Source organism: Talaromyces atroroseus (genome assembly GCF_001907595.1).
Source record: "Talaromyces atroroseus strain IBT 11181 chromosome Unknown scaffold_12, whole genome shotgun sequence".
NCBI classification, from domain to species: Eukaryota; Fungi; Ascomycota; class Eurotiomycetes; order Eurotiales; family Trichocomaceae; genus Talaromyces; species Talaromyces atroroseus.
The window spans coordinates 767956-789894 of record NW_017971444.1 but is presented as its reverse complement, the minus strand read 5'-3'; the positions used below and the strand labels follow the sequence as shown (position 1 = coordinate 789894).

General features: G+C 44.8%; 6 protein-coding genes across 6 annotated transcripts, besides 1 other annotated feature; 4 read left to right on the top strand and 2 right to left on the bottom strand.

Annotated features, from left to right (window-relative positions):
- Window positions 1-6874: 6874 nt before the first annotated feature.
- UA08_07945 (hypothetical protein) lies at window positions 6875-8152 on the top strand (the record flags this gene model as incomplete). Its single annotated transcript, XM_020262851.1, has 3 exons — window positions 6875-7631; window positions 7764-8027; window positions 8118-8152. 3 exons carry the CDS (start codon window positions 6875-6877, stop codon window positions 8150-8152), a joined length of 1056 nt encoding a protein of 351 aa, XP_020117128.1.
- Window positions 8153-10742: 2590 nt separating this feature from the next.
- Window positions 10743-10847: a repeat region (Identified by RepeatMasker using a combination of RepBase library and repeat library created with RepeatScout).
- Window positions 10848-11381: 534 nt separating this feature from the next.
- UA08_07944 (Calcineurin subunit B) lies at window positions 11382-11788 on the bottom strand (the record flags this gene model as incomplete). The annotated part of the gene is made up of 2 exons (XM_020262850.1): window positions 11382-11392; window positions 11455-11788. The coding sequence occupies 2 exons, from the start codon at window positions 11786-11788 to the stop codon at window positions 11382-11384; spliced, it is 345 nt and encodes a 114-aa protein (XP_020117131.1).
- Window positions 11789-12788: 1000 nt separating this feature from the next.
- Window positions 12789-14740, top strand: UA08_07943 (Enhancer of polycomb-like protein 1; the record flags this gene model as incomplete). The annotated part of the gene is made up of 4 exons (XM_020262849.1): window positions 12789-12947; window positions 13093-13578; window positions 13634-13930; window positions 13982-14740. The coding sequence occupies 4 exons, from the start codon at window positions 12789-12791 to the stop codon at window positions 14738-14740; spliced, it is 1701 nt and encodes a 566-aa protein (XP_020117130.1).
- A 444-nt stretch (window positions 14741-15184) lies between these two features.
- Window positions 15185-16901, bottom strand: UA08_07942 (hypothetical protein; the record flags this gene model as incomplete). Its single annotated transcript, XM_020262848.1, has 4 exons — window positions 15185-15670; window positions 15735-15962; window positions 16051-16637; window positions 16751-16901. 4 exons carry the CDS (start codon window positions 16899-16901, stop codon window positions 15185-15187), a joined length of 1452 nt encoding a protein of 483 aa, XP_020117125.1.
- Window positions 16902-17309: 408 nt separating this feature from the next.
- Window positions 17310-18543, top strand: UA08_07941 (tRNA N6-adenosine threonylcarbamoyltransferase; the record flags this gene model as incomplete). Its single annotated transcript, XM_020262847.1, has 2 exons — window positions 17310-17661; window positions 17807-18543. The coding sequence occupies 2 exons, from the start codon at window positions 17310-17312 to the stop codon at window positions 18541-18543; spliced, it is 1089 nt and encodes a 362-aa protein (XP_020117124.1).
- Window positions 18544-19783: 1240 nt separating this feature from the next.
- Window positions 19784-21337, top strand: UA08_07940 (hypothetical protein; the record flags this gene model as incomplete). Its single annotated transcript, XM_020262846.1, has 3 exons — window positions 19784-20544; window positions 20627-21230; window positions 21293-21337. 3 exons carry the CDS (start codon window positions 19784-19786, stop codon window positions 21335-21337), a joined length of 1410 nt encoding a protein of 469 aa, XP_020117127.1.
- Window positions 21338-21939: the final 602 nt, after the last annotated feature.

Here is a 21939-nt window from a genome sequence, read left to right as displayed (position 1 = left end):
CGCCAGTCGGGGAGGCACTTGTGAATAGCTAACCAGGCATTCTAAGCTCTGGAGGAGTCTAAAGATCGTATAATAAAGATGAACTTGCCGCCAGAGCCTACAATTATATTGCCTCCTCCTTGGTGAAAGGGATATCTATATTGAGATTTCACTACTCTCGATATGAGAAGCAGTTATTTTAACAGAATTTTAGGTATAACACATTATCATTCCACTACTAAAATACCGAGTAACCATCGCTAGCATTGAGTTACACGAACCTCAATGCCTCAACACTACCTAGAGTGTTCCTCTTAAAGAAGGAATACTTACCTCCCCCCTCCCCTTTCCTAATCAAGACATCAAGAAATCATAATACCGTGTATTGCCTCATAAATCTTATCACCGATGCGCCGAAGCCAGAAAAGCCCGCCGTCAACCCACAGAATAACGTGATCATATTTAGAAAGGCGGCTAGGCAGCATCTCCAACCTTTACCATCCCCAACACATTCATACTATACTCAGATCGCATCCATGCAAGTCCAGAAACTTGTCCGTACTGCAAGCTTAGGCAAACCTCTTTCTCGCAGTTTTTCATCCCTCCTTAGTGCGCCGTCTATGGCCCTCCGAAATCGCAAGAGGTATCGTAACGTCCAATGCAATGTCGTATTACTATAACGCACGAGAAAATTGATTCATGTGTGAATTCTTAAACCTGAATCAGATATTACTTTTACGGCATGACGACCGCTCTTTCAGTTCGTTTACGTGGCATGCTCCTCCATGTCTGGTCTGGTAATGGCTTAGGACTTATTAGAGAAAGAGTGTTGGTTCCAAATTATCTGTTTATTCTTATTCGTAATCACGTTGTCTTTCTTCATTTTCTTTCTGAAAACTTCCGCGCAGATGAACATAACCGTAACTACCAGAACTTATACAGTTTTGGTAGAACTGATTCAAACGACATTTTCTTCGCATGCATAAATGCAGGTCAGTATGGCAACGCCTTTGCTGCTTGGGCAGCATATTTGGCTTATAAGTTCCCAAACCTTAGATTCGGTCTATTAGAGGACGGTTGTGATAGTGTCGACATTCGACCCTGGACCAGTCGAATTTTGTACTATGAATTCAGAGTTTGCCTGACTCTGTAATGGCGCTGTTGAATGAACTCGTTGCTGCAGCCTTCCTGGAGCCGATTAAACTTTGCGCTATTGGCTAAACGAACTACCAACATGAGTTTTCTATCTGATCTCCTTCAGCACTGTGCTCGCGGTACTCACTATTGCTCTGAGTCATCGCTTTCTGTACTTGATTAGAGCGAAAGATATGAATGCTAGTGACTTTGTACAAAGTTAAAAGTGATCAACAGCGAATCCCGATAATGTCAAAAGCAACGCCCATTCCTATATTGAGTACGCCAACCCAAATCGCCTGCTCTAACCATCGTGGGAGTCGTACTAATATTGGTTCAGCTTCTACTGGAATTTAGTTTCAGCCGAGCTGGAACGGTTCGAGTTGACCTCCGTTAAACACAGCGCTAGTTTCTGGATTATACATCCTATGCAGCCGTTCTGAAAATGCCTGGCAACGATAAGCGAGGTAGCTGTTAATACCGCTATATGATATCCGACTCCATGAGGAAGGAGAAACTCTTGAATGTGCTAGGAAGCCAATATAGCGAGAGATATGAAGCATAATAAATCCATCAGGAGTAATTGTCACAAAGTAATGTGTCCGACAGCTCCTGCAGTGATGCATATTACTTGGATGTATACCTCGGCGAGACGTATTTCCAAGTATATGTCTTGTCTTGTGTAGACATATTGAATAACTTCCTTCTTGCATAGATTGCCTAAGCCATCTAGACCATGATCAGAGAGTCTTCCAAGGGAGAGCCGGCGGGATAACAGACACCCAGTCTCTGTATTAAGCTTCACAAGCTCTGAAAGCAGCCACCAGCAGCAATTTTAATAGATGATCCAGTTTTGTTTTCGCAGAGCTGTAGGTCCCGGAGCTCAGCAAATGAGATCTCGTAGTACACGCCAACCCAGATCCTCTTGGGTTTTATTTTGCAGTGAAGGGTAGCAGTTGACTAGTTTGACCTCTGCTATTCAACTGAGAGCTTCACAGCAAAAAGACCTGGAATCTTGCCATAAATTTAATCAAACTCCATGGCGGAGGAAATGGAAAATTGGCTCAATAAGATCATATCTATAGGGTTGATTTAAACGTGGTGCATAAACCAGATTTTTGCACCTTAATAAAAGCCGGAATACTATCTCTGCTTTTCCAGGAATGAGTACAACTTATTATCAAACAGAAAATCTCTGCAATAGGAAGATAACCACAAATTTCCAAATTATCTCAGCAAGACTGCAGCATAGATATGCTGGACTTTGCGTACTGAGGATTGGTGCTGTATCCACTCGTACTGACTCGGCAATACTCATTAATGTTCTGAAGTGCGGTCGCCCATAATTGACCAGAGACATTGTGTAGCACTTAGGGGGAGTATAGTCATGAGTTAGGAGTAAGACCTTGTCAGAAAAATTTGACGTGGACTGATCATGATCAAGTAAACCAAATCCGATGATAGCCAGGTAACTATATTACGAACGGTGAAGTCATGACATACCTAGGTAGATTAGATGTTTGCTTTCTATTGAATTGTCCGGAGTATAGCCGGCAAAAGCAGCTTAAGTCAAAGGATTGGTAATAAAAGAAAAAGGACTCTTGCATATATCTATTATTTCTAAATTTAGACCTCAAGGGGTTTGATACATTTCTAACGGCGAAACGGCTAAGCACGTGGTAGAGAATGCATGGTTATTTTTAATTGGCCCTCGTTTTTAACTGAATTAGGAATTTCCCGGGTATAACGGGGCAGCCCCGCTAAAGCAACTTCCTAATAAAGGTTAGTGTCAGCTCCGGGTAGGTATGGGGCCGGGAAGCCGGAGATACCCGAACTTGGCGTTGTGTTTCATTGGATTATAGGCAAGCTATATTCTCCGTTGCCCCACAGGGCTAGATGCGTAATTCGTATACTTTGCCTACAAGAGAATCAAAGGGAAAAGATGTCAGAAAAATTGCTCATTCCTTTGGTACAGTGTAGTCATTCAGCTCTGCAATGTTCTAATTTTGAGTTTTAAGTACTGGGATTGAGGTCTGGAAACCTGCTCTTGTTTTGGTTCGTCCAAATTCTCTCACGGGTCCAGGGAAATGACAAAGAAAAAGGCAATTGTTCTCCAACTTAATCTAGCCTCTCGGCAGTTATTCTACGAGGTGAATTATGTGGGTACATATGCGCATAAAAACAGTGTGCGTGTCTGGCTCATGGCATTCCACTAAATCTTCCTTCGCAGTACATATACATCAGCTTTGTCACTATATAGTATAGCGTCGTCCATTGAGCACCGAAATAAAATGCATAATAAAAAAATCTCAAGACTTCTCTTCTGATAAGTTCGGTACTTCAGTCTTCAGAGACGCCTAAACTAAGAGCTCTTGCAAAAGAGTATTGTCGGCTCATAGATCGACAAAGCTTCACTCCTTGGAAACGTTTTATAGGCCTAGAGTTAGTACGGCGTACGTACTACATATGTACTATGTAGCTTCATTATGCCAGGCATTCAGACCCACTTCAAAACAAACAACGCTACTGCAACTTGCGTCAAACAAAGCTATTGTTTCAGGTTGTATGACTTATTGATTATGAATAGCTAAGTATGTAACTAACTACGGACGGAGTAACTGTACGGCTACATGCTGCAGTGTTGGGCATCTTCTGACTCCGGGGTACCTATTTAGTCTAACTTTCCGGTGGATACATTTGTTGCCTGAACGCTGGATTTTAGATAATAGTGATTCATTATGATTATAATACCAATGATAAGAACATTCTCATGCTATTAAGCTCATAAATAGGTAATATATGTTTGAAATATTTTCACCCGGGTGTTTTAAATCTTCGATGCCCAGCCGGACTACTGCCAAGCTCAACGGCCATTACCTCGTAACGAGCAATTAATTGCTTAGCAGTATTTTTTGTTACAATTCTCAACCCGTTGGTTTTTACTTTCTTCTTTGCTTTTCGGTTTTTATTTGAGGTTTTTTTCGGGTAAAACAATGATATTAGGGTATGTTCTTTGTCCAATTTGGCAACGAATCTACCCGTCTGTAAGTGTAGCACAGACTGACGTACGCCAGTAAGTTGGTTTAGATTTAGAAAATAAACGGCTTTGATAGTCAGCTATTCAGTACAGTACACTTCGTATGGATGTAGCAACCGGGTATGTCCATTGGTGATGTGTGCAGAAGTACCAAGCAGTACAGGGGTAATATAACTTTTAATGAAACATTAGCTATTAACTACAGATTAGTTTTCAGCTGTCTTTCTATTCCTGTCATACACTACGACTAAGCGAGTACGACTAGAAAGCGCCTTACCAACAGAATTGAACGATTAAAGGTAATTATAGATCGTTACTTACGAAGCTGACTCGCCAACAGGCAAATCCATGCGGAGTAGTCGCTACACGGAGTACCAAATTAAATGCTAGTATATTTTAAAATATCCAACACTAAGTATACACAAATGTATGAATCTTTCGTCCATATAATTCTATCCAAAAATGGGCCGTAGTTGATCACGACTTGCTCTTGATAAGCATTCTCATGTCTAGTCCGATGAAGCCGTAGATCATCCAATAGCGAGGCTCCAATCAAAATTCCTTTTACAAGAAGTGCATGGGCATATGCCATGCATGCTTACTACTTTGACGCAATAAGTCGCCACAACCGAAACTTATTCTAATAAGATAGGTATCACGCATACGGTGATTTGCAGACTTGCTGCAGGTTCCCGGAGATTGGGGCTTGCCCACCACGAATGCAGGCAATGATAAGCCACTGATTTGTTTTCTTTTCCTTTCCTTCCTTTTTTTGAACAGCATTTCTTTTCTGGAACCATACACAGATTCCATGATGAGTACTACTGATCGAGGATTAACGAAATGTATTATAGATCGATAGAACTAGTTCCATAACTACTGATTAGAGTTTCTCGCAGATGTTGATTTGGGCCCAACAAATACGTACATATTGCGCCGTGCGATCTCCGACAGCCCTGGAATAATAATACCTAGGCAGCTGATATGGCAGTAATGAGTTATAGTGTTAATATCATAACTTGCTAGTCGCCCTGACCGCGGCATTTTCCTAGCTCTTAATTCTGAAATTAATAAATAATACTATTGTAAACTAATAGTTAGCTGACTATAAGAATTACTAGAGGGTGGAGTTACCCGGCGCCCTCCAGAATCGGGTTCCTTAGGCATTTAGGCACCGCCGGTTACCTAGTAGTTACGCATTTAGTCAATGCTTCCATGTCGAAACAACATGGTAAATTTTGTATAATTTAATATCATAAAGTAATAGAGTGGTCTGATATAGGGGTCCCCTTCATAGCCCCGTTTTACTCGAGCCCTTGAATGGATTCGTACCTTTTCTTCCCAAATATAGTGCTAATGACAAAGTAGTTAGAATACTGCACGCTAACAAAATAAATACGCACCCATGTGAGAAATTAAAAGCAATCTTTGATCGGTGGCTTGCCATTCAGATACACCCGGTGACCCTGGAGGATTCGAATCTGCATGACTATTCCTTTCTTTTTCTGCCTCATCTCGCCTCGTTTGGGTTCGCCCTATTGATGACTAACACTCGGCTCTCATACGGACTATGTGCTGGGCACAGTAAGGTGCTGTAACTTGTAAGTTTGTAAGTACGTGCGCGTGCTAATAATTTCTAACAAGCTTTGCTTTTTCCCCTCTAGTGTCGATCAAAGGACCCATAATTTCCATTCATTTTGTACATGACACGGAACGCCGTGGCCGGATTCTCCCTGCACGGAACGTAGTACCAAGAACTAGTAGTAGATACCAAGCCTGCCTAAACAGGTAAGGAATGCAAAAAGAAACGCATTTTCCATTGCTTGTCGTGTCCGTGCAAGCATCCTTTACTAAAAAAATCCCCCGTCTGTTCCTTGGTATCCATTTATCGTCACACAATGATCCCCTTGCAACCGTAGTATCATGCTATGCGTACCCAGTTGTAGTAACCAACTTTCTTTACTTTTTTTTACCAAACCTCCGGGTTATCACCCCCAAAGTTACGCTCGAGAGCCCCACCAAGCTAAAACTGAGATCTAAGTATGGTTGAACTTACAATAGAAAAAAGATGGATCCCCATTATTCACTTGATTGCCTCTTGACGCCCAATTAGCTTGGTACCCGGATCCAAAACACCTAAAACAGGTATTCATTGGCAGCAATCACATAGTTTGTATGACGTTGGTGTGGCTGAAAAGCGTGGGATCAGCTCATTGATACTACAGTATCTATCTCGATCCTCTACATCACTCTACTCTACTCAGTTTGGTGGTGTGAAGCGGAAACCAATATTTGGATAAGGCTAGGAGTGAGTGGACAAGGGAACAGAAAGAAAAAGAAACGAAAGGAGAGAGAGCTTGCTCTATATATATGTTGGATAACACGGCGTTTCTTTCGTGTTCTTGCCCAACCTTCTCCATTCTGTTTCCTGTTACATGAGTGGTGAACGCCATTTGGACTTTCTGCCTGACGTGAGAACTTTCCATACCTTTACTACCGGCACTTGCGGCTACTGGGATTACCCCCGCAGCAGATAGCTGATTGACTGGCAATCAGTGTGACCGTTTGTGTCTTGTTTCGAGAATTCGAAGCAAGTGACAAAAGATACTTTAAAAAGAATCTGGCCTTGTGGCAATATCCAAAAACACCGAAAAACTGGACCTGTACCCATCTCCACCGTACTCGCCTTTGCGAGGCGGGATTTACGACGATTGCCAAAGTGGAATGGATGAAGGGGCCCAACAGAGAGAGCAGCAACATGCCCACTACAATTATCCGTCTGTCTCTGGTGCTCCACGGCATGTTGTACAACAACAAGTATCTCCCGCGCAGTCACCGGAGAGTTTTCGACGGACAGCCGCTGCTGCTGGATCTAGACGAAGGAGAGGCATCCGTTCATCTGGCTCTGCAGGGCCGAATTTTGTTCGAGCAGCACAACAGCGCCAAAGCATTCCATCTTCGGCACTCCACTTTCAGCAGCCTCCCAATCAACATGTGCTTGGTCTTCAGCCAGGACAGTATGACACAGGAGTCATTTATAATTTTGACCAGTCCGGCACGGCACAGATTCCTTATACGATGCCATTGCCAGTGGCATTTACAGCGCGTCATGCAGAGCCGCTTAGCGCTCTATCTCCTGGTGTTTCACAGTTTTTCTCGCCTCCAGGGCACAACGAGAATGCTTCTCAATATTTATCTCCCCAGGTGCAGCTTGCTATCTACCAGCAGCAGCAACAACAACAACAGAGCGCATTGGATCAACGAACGGCAGGGTCACTTGATACAACTATAATGGCCAATTTCAATCCTACAGGGGCTGCAGGGACAGCACCCAACGTGGCAAATCCACATGATGCTAGTAATCAGTACCACCAAGCGCTACTTACGGTGTTTGGGTACACGCAAAGAGGCCAGTTAAACGAAGCTAGTCGGTTATTGCTTGAGTTGTCGACGTGGCTTATTGGAAATGCACGGGAGTTAGGTAAGGGTTATTTTTGTTTTTTTTTTTTTTTTTCTTTTTTTCTTTTCATACGATCTATACGCATTGCGTCAACGAGAAGAAAAGACGTTTTGTTTAAGACCCAAAACTAAAACCGCATTGTTCATGCTTTAGGACTTTTACAAGACGACCCAGACCATCCCAAAAAAAACAGCCAATTATGGGAAGACTTCAATATTTGCTGGCTCTCCCTATGTCAAAAGCAAAAAGACCTGACCGAAGCAATTCTGGGCGCTGGCCAAGCACTGCCCTCAACACTACTGAGTGCCGAGGCTATGGAGAGCATGGGACAAGCAATAATCCAGTTCTGCGACACAGTCGAGCCGCATGGATTGGTGGATTACCAAATGGGTATATGGGAGGAAGAAATCCTTGATAGTACGTACCCTTGAGCCAAGAGAAAACCTTTATTTCCCTATTCCGTATTGAGTATCACTAGGTAATCAGGATGCTAATGGTTATTTATAGTTCTTGGTCAATGCCTTGATCTAGTTGAACAGTAAGACAACTAGTTTGACCCAACTCGATCTATCCGTCTCAACCAAGAAAAGCCCTAAAAGGCTAAAAACCGGGGAACGGAAGAGCTGTCGCCGGCGCCGTCTCGAAGACCCAATAAAACTGTATGATTAACCTGTACGAATGTTGTTACTATATTTGAATTATTTGTCATCTTATTCCCTATTGTATTTACTTTCTAGCTTAGGAGCGCAAGGATTCGGAACTGAAAACGGGGATCTGGGACTTGTATTCGTGTTTTTGGCTCGCTCAGGGATACAGCTCAGATAGCGGTCCACATCCTTGTTCTGTCTATGAATAGTTGGCTATACTGTGTATATTATCTATGTCTATAATATTATAGCAGGGAAATGCCTCAGGAGTCTTCAAAATTTGGCTTTATTGTTTGAAGTTGATTTAGATGCGTCTACTCTTGTAGGCAAGTATCGGCAGTTTATTGATACAATCTCGAAGGAATAATGAATCAACAAAAACTCCTCACTTTAGAAGAGTCAACAACATCGTTGCTAGAGAGTAGTACTAGACAGTCTGATAAGCATGTAAGGTTAATACCCCGGAGTACATGATATTCTAAGTAAACAAAGCTAAGCAAAATTCCTGGAAAGGGGGGAATATGTTCTATGGCATGTGCACATGCAGGTTACTAGATCGAGATGGAAATTTTTGCTGATTGCATTAGGCCATATGCAATTAATCTAATCTAGAAAAAAAGTCCCCCCACGATCTTCAATGTAAGTACCAACCTTTTTAGGAAGGTGGTCAAGGTTCTTAACATGCTTTTCTTTTTCCATCGAATATCGATGTTGATTACCATCATAGTGCCAGGGCAGAATCCTCAAGGCGGGGGGGCTAAGGACGTGCCAAAATCGAGCTATCCGGCTCCCGGAGAAAAAAAAAAGGGGAGGTGGGACATGGACAGTGCCAAGTGAAGTGCGTACTACTGTCATCAGTTAATCAACTTAGTTTAGAGCTGGAATTCAGGGCAGCTCTATTATAGAGAGGCTGGCCGCAGTGACTCCTGCCAGGTTAATCCTAAATACGTACTACACCGTATTTGCACGGAGTGGTGCAAATTTATCTCCGAGTAGCGCCGACCCAAATTTTTGGGTCAGTTCAATGCGACGCTTAGTACAAACTCCAAGAGGCTTTGATCGGCTTCGTATAGTTAGTTGCCTACAAAGTCCAGACTAACTAAATATGATATGGTCCCAGGTACGGAGCACTCCATAGTCGTCGGGTCAATATGTACGATGGCGAGTAATACGTACTTATTTAAGTACGTGATTATTTACTCAGCCTTGACAAGGCGGAGACCATGTACGTAGCATTGCTATAGGAAGGATCAGTCAGTAGTATCCGTGTGGTAATACGTAGCGCTGGCGCTAAGCTGAAGGTGATGGGGACTAGCGAATGAGTTCCCTTTTTAAGTTTTCACCCTCAAGATGTGAGCATGGGTTAATTCTTGTGCGTACTTTGTATAGTAAAAGCAAAAGTTTTTATTGGACTGGACGTTGAAATGGACAGCATGCATGGCCTTCCCGTTCCCGTTCCCGTCCGTCCCGAATACCAGATAATTCGGGTGGAGCCTAACCCGGATTGTCGGGCTGCCCATCAAGCTCAGATGAATGAAATGCAGTATAGTCACTATTCCGTACTAGTAAGCATATCCGATTTTATACACAGTTTCAGGTTGAGTGGCGAATCGGAAAAAGCAAATATCGATCGACTTCGGGGAGAGCGGGTGCCTGTCATCGTGGTGGCACTAACGTATAGCTAGCTACATTAGTTCTTCGGCCTGCATGCAGACTCAGATCGTCTGCAACATGAACCTGACTCGAGTGCCAGGATTTTACATAGACTAAGTGTTATGGGTCACTTACCTATTTAGGTTCAAGGTCATTACACTCAACCTATTGGTTGGGATGCAGCCTAAAACCGAGTTTCTCCGTGAGATAGCCTGTGCAAAACATGGGAGATCAGTTCACACCAAGATTAGACATCATTCATTACATTAGATAGGTACGTAACTTGAATCATCTAGCCTAACTAAGCCCAAGGTATATTTCGAGTTTCACTGTGAAGGGGAAGCTCGTGTCGCGCTGAACATAGGAACAAGATCCAGATATAATGTAAGGTTTGGAACGTACATTTTATATGCTCTTTGATATTTCAATAGATAAACTTAGGAACTGCCCAATCATTCCTCCCTACAAAGTAAGAAAAAGAAAGAAATACCCAATATCCTGGTGCCTGGACGACCGAGTCAAAATTAAAAGATCCACACCTGTCATATTGCCAAAGTAAGCCTAGTGCAAGGCCAAACAGATCAGTGGGACCAATTGGCTAGCAAGGCGCCCTTTGTCAGTCCAAGAATCAGTGTCTCATCATCATGGTAATCAAACAAACGATCCTATAAAAAGCCCCCGTTATACGCAAGCTGAATACAAGCGTCTTTTAAAGCCAAGATTTGGGGGTTTCATCGTAACTACCGATGGCGGTGCATAGAACTCGAATTTTTCGTTGCCTCGCATTTGCATATAACGTCCGCGCATGCATTTGAGCATTTTTCTTCAAAGGTAACAACGGATTTGGAACACTGTATTGACTAGTATTAGAAATACCATATAATCTGCATACTAACTCAAAGAAAGCGTTCTAGAGTGTATTTGAAGCTATATTTATTTTTTTTTTCAGAGGATTGCCCAGGCTACATATCCTTAGATCTCTTCTAACTAAACAAGTAGATTTTTTATATGGTACTTGAAAACTAAACGACTCATCGTAGCTCAGGCCTGAGTTTGTGTTGGTCCCTCATGGATGCGACAATGCGGTAGCTGCAACAGGTAGGCCACTCCCAATCTAGGAACTATCTATCTGTGTCGTCTCATAGGTAATGAACAGTCGCGCAAGCCATCGTTTATTTCTCTAGCAGGTTGTCGAAAGCGATCTTTATGATTATCAATCGTTCATTAGATTTCAAATGAGGTATATCATGAGCCCTTCTGCTAACGGGACTTGCCCCATTTCGTACCTATAAGTATCCTATAAAATTACTCGCTTATAACGGTATTTATTCTCGATCCAACTACACCGATCATACCAGAGCAACCATTTAAGACAGTCATAAGTCATTTCGCATAATTTACCCTCCCTGCAAGTTTGACCATCGACAAAGTAACCGTAACGGTAATTGGAACAATATATGTGCCAGAAAATTTATATCTCATCTAAGAAGCAGGAGAGTTAGCGTCATACCTCCGTCGAAGCACGTGGAATGTGTAAAACTTACTCAATGTCAGGTTCATGTTCACATCGGTGGATTCGACCATCTGCTTGAATTCCTCAAAGCTAATTTTGCCATCCTGATCCTTGTCCGCTTCCATAATGGTTTTGTCTACAATCTGTTGCAACTGCACGTCCTTAAGATTGCTGCCAACCATCATTTTCAACACGATGAATAGCTCGCCATTCGATATGTACCCGTCGCGATCGATATCGTACACCTTGAAGGCGAAATGCAGTTTCTCGTCTTTGTCTCCCTTGGAACTGAACGCGGACAATCCAGAGACGAATTCTTGGAAATCGACATCGCCGCCGCCGTCTTCGTCGAAGATAGAAATCATTCTGAAGTAAAAGGCAAAAGCGCATGAGTATTTTGTTATATGTAATTTGATATATATTCTAAGACCTGGGTTAAGGACAGAAAATACCGTGGAGCAAGTGGATTAGATGACACTTGTGGTAGTGAAAGAAACTCCTCTCTTTCAATTGTACCTGATTTGTCCTGTATATCTATATCAGCCATTGCCTCATCCATCGCAATCATAAGTAGTAATCAGCCCACTTTGTCTAACTTCATGAATCGCTTGCGCAGGCGATCGACTTCATCTCGGTCGACTAATCCGGAGTTAAACGGTCAGCTCAGCCGACAGAAAATTGAAGTACATGAGTGGACAGAAGGCTCTTCTCACAATTAGAAGTTGACACAATACTATCAAGGACTTCTTTTCCGACAATAGATCCTTGCCGTCTCCTGGTATTAAACAAGGCGGCGCTGTTGGGCTCGTGCGGCTCCATCGCTGGGGTTGGAGACGCCAGAAAAGCTTCGTTATATGCTGCTAGTGCTGGTTGTGGCTAGCTCAAACCGTACGTAGAGTACAGCTCTATAAAAAGTAGACAAGGTGGAAGCAGAATATGACCGAATACTTAAATGATGAGGCGTTCGGTGCAGAGAAGTTGGAGTGTTGGATGCGGTAGTCATGCGAGGCGCGGCCTCGAGTTATCAGATAGATAGCGGCGCCAAGGCTGAGACGGACTACGAAGGCAGGGCAGCGCCAGGAATTTGATATCACGGGTCCCCGCATTAACCGCATCTGGATAGTCAAGCGAGCCCCTGAGGCCGTGCACCGGCCGAAAACAGGCCGCCACGCAGGCAGATGGCAACGTCAACTCAACAAACCGCTGTGTGACTGCCTGTCTTCTATCATCATTATCTCCTACCTTTCATCGAATTTCATCACGAAAATACGACTACGCCAAATCGCATGACTCAAGCTATCGTCTAATCCTAATTTTGACTCCCCTTTCGCATGGTTGCGCCCACCATCGCGTCCCGAATTTCACATGACTAGGTACGGGGGTATGGGGAGGACGCGCCCAAAAAAGCTCACTTCCAAGGCTTCCATCCCCATAGTGAGGGAGGATCAAATAGACTTCATCGACGAAGATGTCCAGGCCGCCCTCCAACAGGTCGAGACCGGTGTGGAAAAGGCCGAAGAATCGGTACGTGTTTCCCTCGTCCATTCCTACCCGGCCCGTGCATATGCATATCACGTGATCCCGTACTGCCATCAGAAAAAAAAATCGCGATGCCACCGTCTGCCATATCTTCACAGTATAGCCAGCTAATCTGATAAAACATCATTAGGAAATTCACCTTCAAGCTGCCATTAACGCCGTAGCCCTCGGAAAAATCAGCGAAGCCAACATCCCCACGCCCGAAACTGTCCTTAGCTCCATTAGATATGATGAGCTATATCCTCCAACATTCTCACAGCCAGCCACATATATTCGCTTTTCCTCCACGGTGGAGGATTGCTGTGGATGTACATATGATCTTGTGGAGGAAGATGATGTCTTCCTCAAGATAATGAATGAGAAGAGGGACCCTTCTAGTCCTCCGTGCACGGAAGACCAATTTGAAGAAGTGATGCAATTTTTTGAAGAGACAGCGCAAACAAAACAACCATACGCAGCCGTAGACCATCCACCTGTCCTGTCTTTCGCGGAGATTGAGGAGTCCTTCGATGCTGCCGTAGATGAACACATCAAGAAATTTGCCAAGGACATATACGATCATTGGAAGTCGAGGAGAGTTAACAAGGGCAATAGCCCCTTGCAATCGGCGCTCAAGGTAAGATTTTCCTTGTTCTTTCATGAATGGAACGCCAATCTGATTTCATTTTCAGTTCGAAACGGGCCAAGAAACCGACGATGGAGATCCATATGTATGTTTCCGTAGGCGCGAAGTGCGACAGATTCGCAAGACCCGTGGTAGGGATGCACAGAGCGCCGAAAAGCTTCGTAAGCTTCGCAAAGAACTGGAAGATGCGCGTCAATTGGTTGCTTTCGTGCGGCAGCGAGAGCTTGCCAGAAAAGAAATGTTCATCATTGAAAAGCAAGTCTTCCAACAACGTGCGCAAGTCAAGGATATGAAACGGAAACTTGGAATCAAAGATGACGATGAGGATCTTATCAACCAGAAGGTAAGGAAGTGGCTGAATGGTTCCGAAGAACTTATAACTGACGTCATTAAGCCGAAAAAGAAGCCAGTCGAAGTACCAGCGATACAACGTCCTGTTCCATCACATCTTCGCATATCTCAGCGACCCGGAACCCAAGCTGCCGAAGACTTGCAGCTGTTGGAAGAGGTCCAAGCCGAGAAGGAGAATGAAATCATTCGTGACATTAAGCAAAACCTGCAGAAGCACTTAAAATGGAACGAGGGGTACATTGATCACACGACTGCTCCGCTCACACCGTCTCCCAAGAGAAGCTTCGAAGCTGCATTCCGCCCTGCAATCACGACCCAATTGCCCACACCACCATCTTCAGATTCATCGGATGCAAATGATGTCGCGCTAGATTCCCTGCATCCATACTTCCGCGATCGATTCGCAAGCATGGATATGGATGATGACACCACCAAGATGCCGTCATTCAGGAGGCGTGTAGGCCGAGGCGGACGAGTGATGATAGACCGTCGTAATTTGGCGACTAAATTCAAATCGGACATTGACCCCATCATCCTTGATCGGTTCAAATATGATGGCGATGACGATGACGATGAAGATTTGGTTTTTGAGCGTGATAAATATGACATTCAAATAATGCAGCATCGTGCTATAATGGCTGCGAAGGCCCGTGAAGTAGCACAGATGCAGGCCCAAGCTCAAGCTCATGCTCATGCGCAGGCTCAAGCCCAACGACAGTTGCTCGGAGAGCGCAATGCATCTGGGGCAGCAGGGGGCTCCAATCCTGATCCGGGAGCAGTCGCCAAGAATGCTTCCACCTAATGACCCAGTTATATTGATTGTTTGTTCTTGCATAGCGGGCGTTGTTCTGTGGTTTCTGGACGAAATTCTTCTCGCCGTTTTTCCTTTTTGTTTTTTATGACTGGAGTTTATTTTCGGTCATTCTCAATTTTTGTCCACTTCATAATTCTCACTCGTGATTATCCCTATCCTGGAACACTCCTCTTTCTTTATTCCATTATAGGTAGAGCAGGATGATTACCCTCTGGGCTTCTTTGTTATTTTTGTGTGGCGTGGGAGTGATGTCTTGATAATATGTACATATATACCAGGCGGTGCTTTGAACGAAACTGTATGATTAGAAACAAAAATTAGCAAAAATGAATCAGAGGAAATTCTGATAATAGCCGGATCAAAGACTCATTACCTGTGGTAGTCACGAATCCAAAACGTTTCCCAAGATAGAAGGATTGGCTAGCAGCTCATTCAATGACGCCCAAGCTTTGCTTTCTTTTGATGCTGCTGAGATCCGTCCTCTGCAGAACGCTTTCCATTATCCTTTTCTTCAGAAGTAAGAAAATCTTGGAGCATTAAAGAGACTTGCTGTAATATTTGTTTCTCCCCGACACGAACTTCAATAGCCATCTTGTGACGGCGTTGGCTAGTTGACAAGGTAGCCACCGACGAGGAGAATCCCTGTAGTGTTGCTTTATCCTGTTCGACTGTTGTCCCATATTGAGATAATTTGAAGGTCATTGCGTCGAGCAATATGCGAGCTTCATGGGCTGTCAGAGAAGGCTTGGGTGGCCTCTTCTTGGATTGACATTTTTGCAAGTCTTCGGGTCCGAGAGACAGAATTTTCACAAGAGCGAGAAGTTCGTCTGGTAGTATGTCGACCACGGAATCTTCTGGCGATGGCCGTAGAATACAGTAGCCATCCTCGAGGATTTCAAGTTCATCAAGAAGTTGAAGCTACATCTGGATATTAGTAGCAGGAAGGACAAACATTCACAAAAAGAAAAGATCACGCCTTTACCTGGGGGTATGCTTGCTTTTCTATATTATCGAAGCCAGCAGCATGGCAAATGCCAGTCAAAGGCAGCTCAACGACATCATATTGGGCATAGTTATCTGTAACATAGCCATACCTTCGGAGAAGATCTGAGCGCGGCAGTTCGCCATAGTCATTGAAAAGCTCGTCTCCTGCTTTGATGGGTTTGATAGACCTCATGACAAGTGCGCCCTCTTCTTGGAAGAGACGAGCCTATGCAACGTTAGAATAACGTCAGCCAAACCTGCGCTGAAAAAAAAAATGAAAAAGAAAGTAACTTTTCGACTGGCCGTTAACGTACATTGTTCCTATCAGCATCCGCATTAAGCAGGTCGGCTAATGGGACCATGCCCTTTGGCAGCTGTTCCTCATCGTCTGTGAGAAATCCATCTTCCCCGTCACTCTCTGCGTCTTCGCTGTTTTCAATATCAAAAGCATATGCCATGATCAGAGAGCTCATGCGATGCGCCAATTCTAGCAGAACTTGCGCGCCTCCATCGGTATCATAGGACGGTACACCGTAGATCGGAGGGAAGAGATCGGGGTGGGCCTGGACGAGGGGTAGGATAATCTTGAGGATGTCTTGTTCTGCACCTTGTCTTCCAATTTTCTCGGTGACAGCACTGGCTTGCAGTTCGGAGAGCTCCTCATCAGACCAGAACATTAACGTATCGAATTTCGACGGAAGGACTTGGAAATATTGTTTCCAGCTAGATCGGTCACCGAGCGAGTACTCGTAGATCATCACGACGACAAGAGACAACCAGGGCCCTAGATCTTTTAACTCTTCAGGGAGAATATCATTCAACTGAGAATTTTCCACCATCAGTATAAAATGGCGTGGGAGAGAGAATAAGTCTTCTCCCTCTGGGATATCGCAGCTGGCGACTGAATAACGGTTGATTAGAAACTTTAGTTTTTAGTTTCTTTTTTTTTTCCCCTTTCAAAGCGAACATAACAGACAGTGCAAAGAAGAATATTATGACCGATGGATAACTTACCAACACCTCTCCCAGAACCCTGATGCCGGAGATCACGAATTTGGATACTGGGACTTATTGTCACGCCTGGTTGCTGTGAAAGCCACTGTGTGAAATCATCGCTCTGGCGCTGGAAGTCGGCAGCGTCGGGGAAATGGTCAGTGTTAGACATGGTATGCGACGAGCTTCCCGGAGGAAACTAGAAATTGCACACAGCAGCAACACGGACAACCTCCTTTGCAAATCAAGGAGATGCAGACTCTGCAGTGTGTGAAGACGACAAGCAATTCTCATACAGATGTGTGTATAGTCCGTGCTCGCTTCGGATAAATCCAAGCGCCGGCGGATCAAGCGCCGGCCATTGGTGGGCGAGGGAGCTCGTGGCCAATCGATAAGCAATTTTTCTGACGGGCGTCTCCATCATTGATAAAACCACACCAAAAATTGACTATAGCCAGATCTCCAAGGCAGCTGAGGAGTTTGTTCTATTCCCTTGTTGTGCCGCTTGCATTTTCCGCACTTCGACAATCCAGGGCTTGTATCTCTTGCTCTACGCACAGGCTTGTTCTGATTAATCATAATGATTGCGATTGGACTGGAGGGGTCTGCCAACAAGCTCGGCGTGGGCATCATATTCCATCCCAAAAATGGCGACCCCGCTCAGGTGCTTGCAAATATCAGACACACATATGTATCGCCGCCAGGGGAAGGGTTCCTACCGAAAGATACAGCCCACCACCATCGCTCGTGGGTTGTTAAGCTGGTAAAGCAAGCCATGAAACAGGCTAGGGTAACGGTGGACGATGTCGACTGCGTTTGCTACACCAAGGGCCCTGGTATGGGAGCCCCGCTTCAGAGCGCAGCTATTGCCGCACGCATGCTGAGTCTTCTATGGGGAAAGGACTTGGTGGGCGTAAATCATTGTGTTGGACGTACGTATAGCTATTTTATACCTATTTCATTACAGACACTGCCCGCCCCCGCCCTAGCAATCCAAGGAGTTTGTGCAACAGGCGTGATCATTTTCAATTGACAGTCACTGACTTAGGGGAAGAAATTGAGCTAACCTTCATGCAGATATCGAGATGGGTCGACAAGTAACCGGTGCCTTTAATCCCGTTGTCTTATATGTCTCCGGTGGCAATACGCAAGTTATAGCTTATAGCTCCAAGCGGTACCGCATCTTTGGAGAAACACTAGATATTGCAGTTGGAAACTGTCTGGACAGATTTGCACGCACATTAAACATCTCAAATGACCCCGCACCGGGCTATAACATCGAACAACTTGCAAAAAAGGGCCACCGATTAGTGGAAATGCCCTATGCTGTTAAAGGCATGGATTGCTCTTTCTCCGGAATTCTAGCTCACCTAGAAGCTTTGGCAATCTCGCTTGGGCTCGCCGGAAAAGATGCTGCTGCTCTGGATGAGTTGACTCAAGCAGAGACAAATGGTAAGACCGACAACGGTGATACAATCACTAGGGCAGATTTGTGCTTCTCGTTGCAGGAGACGTTATACGCCATGCTAGTTGAGATCACTGAGCGAGCGATGGCCCATGTCGGTTCAAAAGACGTTCTTATAGTTGGCGGCGTGGGGTGTAATGAAAGGCTGCAGGAAATGATGTCTCTCATGGCAAAGGACCGAGGCGGCCATCTATATGCCACCGATGAACGCTACTGCATTGATAACGGTATCATGATTGCACATGCTGGCTTGATGGCTTATAAACAAGGTTTCAGGACGCCACTTGAGGATGCAACATGTACTCAAAGGTTCCGGACGGACGAGGTTCTCGTTGATTGGCGGGATTGAAAACATGTTTCATCTCAGAGTCTGCGTAAGGTGTGGATTACTGTATACATGGCCGGTGTTCAATCCTTGCCGTTATAGTTTGTTGCAGGCGAACCCATATTCTCTTTCTGTGCACTATAACTCCATGGCCTTCGAAAATCATGACAGGGCCTTAGAGAGCGAAGAATTGTTGTGCCATTGTCTTTAGTACCCCCAGATTATGAATTATCCTCCTCCTCTTCTATTATCGCCGTTGATATTAATTCTGTATCTTTGAACGGAATGGGGTGCTCTTGATCGACCCAGTCAGCATAAAATTCACTCAGTGAGAACCGGCTTTCATGTTTGCTATCCGGCTGGCGGTCGCGAGAGTGACGTTCATTGATGTCGGAGGAGTCTGAAATGGATTGGCCATCATTCCGTCGACGTAAATCTCCCACCGGAGGTTTTGCGAAAGTACGTGGTGCACTTCTCGGACTGCCTGACAATTTCAGTGTATGTCCCAGTAATTGATATGTGATACATAGCAATAATCCGGTAGCTCCGCCAATCAACACCGCCCAACCTAGGAACAAATAAAGCGGCTAGAAAGTTGCGTTGCCTGTGTCAGCTCATAATCAACCAAGTGGTTTTGATAGTTCTAAATGAACTTGCCTCAAATTGGGCCAACAGTTTGAACGGTGCGCCAACAACATATATGATAAGCAACCCAAAATGCATAAATGGGGTTAGAAGCGTCTTCAATAGAGCCCACAGTCCCCATAGTAACAGGAAGAGAGGATATAGAATGTAGTAAAAAAGCACCGTGAAGAATCGTATGGCGCCGAGCCACACGTTGGAATCCATGTCCTATGTCCAGTAACAACAGCCCAATTCTTCATGCCTGCTGCTATCGACAGCGCAACGGCATGAAGCAAGAGTCAGACAAGGCAAGACTGATGACGAGGTCTTGGCGCGGTGTTGGCTGATTTCCCGAACCGGCAAAGTTAGCTAGCCCGTAAGGAGCCTAGTCGTGCGCCCGCATTGGGATCTTGCCAAGAATGCATGCAGATTGGCAGGTCTCTCAACGACTCTTCTCCTCCCACCTGAAAGCCCTCCCCGACAAAGTGCAACAGCCGAGAACCCCAGTGAGAAAACACGGTTTTGCTCGTCGACCGTCCATACGCCTCGTCCCTCTTCGAACGTTCCGTCGTCGAATGCTAGCACTCTGATTTTCCTCAACCGTCATCCCCGCAAAAGCCGGCGCGATTCCCCGCTCTAGATGGGCAACAGTCCCTCCAAGAGTCCGCCAGGAAACCCGCACGCTCAGTCAGCGGGACCTCACAATGCGCCCAGTCAAGAGCGAAGGGTGAACAGGCGGACCTCAATCAATGCACTATCCGGCACAAAAGCGAGTGCAGCAGACCCTTCCGCCTCCAAAGAGAGCGCTACAGGGCAACCGGCATCTCACGGCGCAGCCACAGTGCAACAACGTCTACAGTCGCGAAATCTTGCCCATGCAACCCAGAATATCTATGATGTGCCAGACAGAAGCAATAGAAAGGGGGTTGACAGTCGCTATCAATCTGGAACGGCTGTAGAGACCTCCAGTCCTGTCCAAGTTCCCTCAGCAACAAATCGTTCGATCCCAAGGCGAGATGAAGGCTATATGCCCACTGCCTCGTCGGCCAATCCTTCGAATACATACTATTCGGCATCTCACCTTCAGAGGCCGCCTCGGTTGCCCCTCCCTATCGGAGATGCCAATGCCACGCCATGTTCACCGGTCATGGCACCGGTGGATTCCCAGGCAGATTCAGAACCAATTGAACCACTGGACAATAAATTACCTACAGCAACAATATCCCTTGATGACATGCACGTCGATGAAGATGAAGTCGAAGATGAAATGCTGGCTTATGCCATGCATGGGCCGGGCAGCAAAGCTGTGCCAACTGTGATTGAATGGGGAGGTCCTGGAGACCAGGTATTTGTTACCGGTACTTTCGTGAACTGGGAGAAGAAATTCAGATTACATAAAAGGTATGACATGCGAACTTGTTCTTTTCTATACACTTTTGTTGTTTTTGTTGTCTATAATCTCTGATCCTAATATACTCGACAGTGAAGCGGATGACAATATCAAGACAACCATTTTGCATCTTCGACCAGGAACTCACCATCTCAAATTCATTGTCGATGGAGATATGCGAGCTTCGGATAACCTCCCAACTGCTGTTGATTTCACGAATCACTTGGTCAATTATATTGAGGTCGTCGCGGATGATTTCCGGGGGCAAAGATCGCGTCGTGAGAGTGACCGAGCCATAAAGGCCATAGTATCTACAGGCGTTCATCCACCACAAGTACTTCCCGACAAATTGACCGCGCAAACCCAAGAAGCTTTGGAGAGAGAAGAAGCCGAGGAACCCGAAGAGGAAATACCAATGGGAAACTTCCGCGACACGGTTCCTCAGTTTCTGGTCGACATTGATAGAGAAGACGAAGGTGCGGAATACCAAAGAGCTGCAAATGTCATCGCCGATGCTACCACTCCACCAATTTTACCTCTTTTCTTGGGCAGGTCTATCTTGAACGGAACAACCCCAATGAAAGACGACAATAGTGTCTTGAATTACCCAAATCACACTGTCCTAAATCATCTTGCTACAAGCAGTATCAAGAATGGTGTTCTGGCTACTAGTGTTACGACGCGATACAAGCGAAAGGTATGTTGAATATGCCCGAGTTTAAATTTCACTTTACTACGCATATTAATTCGTGTAAACAGTATGTTACCACTATTTTGTATAAGCCGACTGGTGACGGTGTATGATAAATCAAGACGGTGATGCCTTGTTAAATACACAAGAGAAAAGAGAATAATCTTCTTTCTGGACGAGTGGATGACTTGTTCTGTGCAGTTCTTTTCATCCTTTTCACAGATGAAGCATTTATGGGTACTTCTTTCGGAAAATATTACAACATTCCAACAACAATCTTGTATTATGAAGCAGCAGCTCAACAAAATGAGACGTGTGTTTAATATGACTTCCCCCCTGGGTTTCCGATGGCAAAGAGACATACATAGAAAGGGCTAGTCTAGACAGATACGGCAGCATTAGTTAGAACTGTGATGATTACATTTTTAGTGCGTATCTAGAGATCACCTCTACAATTGCCTATTTCTAGGCACCTTTTTGTGTCTATCTGGGTGTACCTAGTGTATTCCAGAATTACTTAGACACACAAGGCGATATTGACGGGCATTTCAATGGTGCTTCTTAAATTGAACTATTGACAGGTGTTTATGGATGAATGTTCATCTTTATGAACATATATAGTACATCGTAAGTATAGTCTACTAGTATACAAAAAGGTGGTAAAGGGATGTTTCAACACGATCTTAAAACGGGACAGAGGGGAGGTGAAGAATCG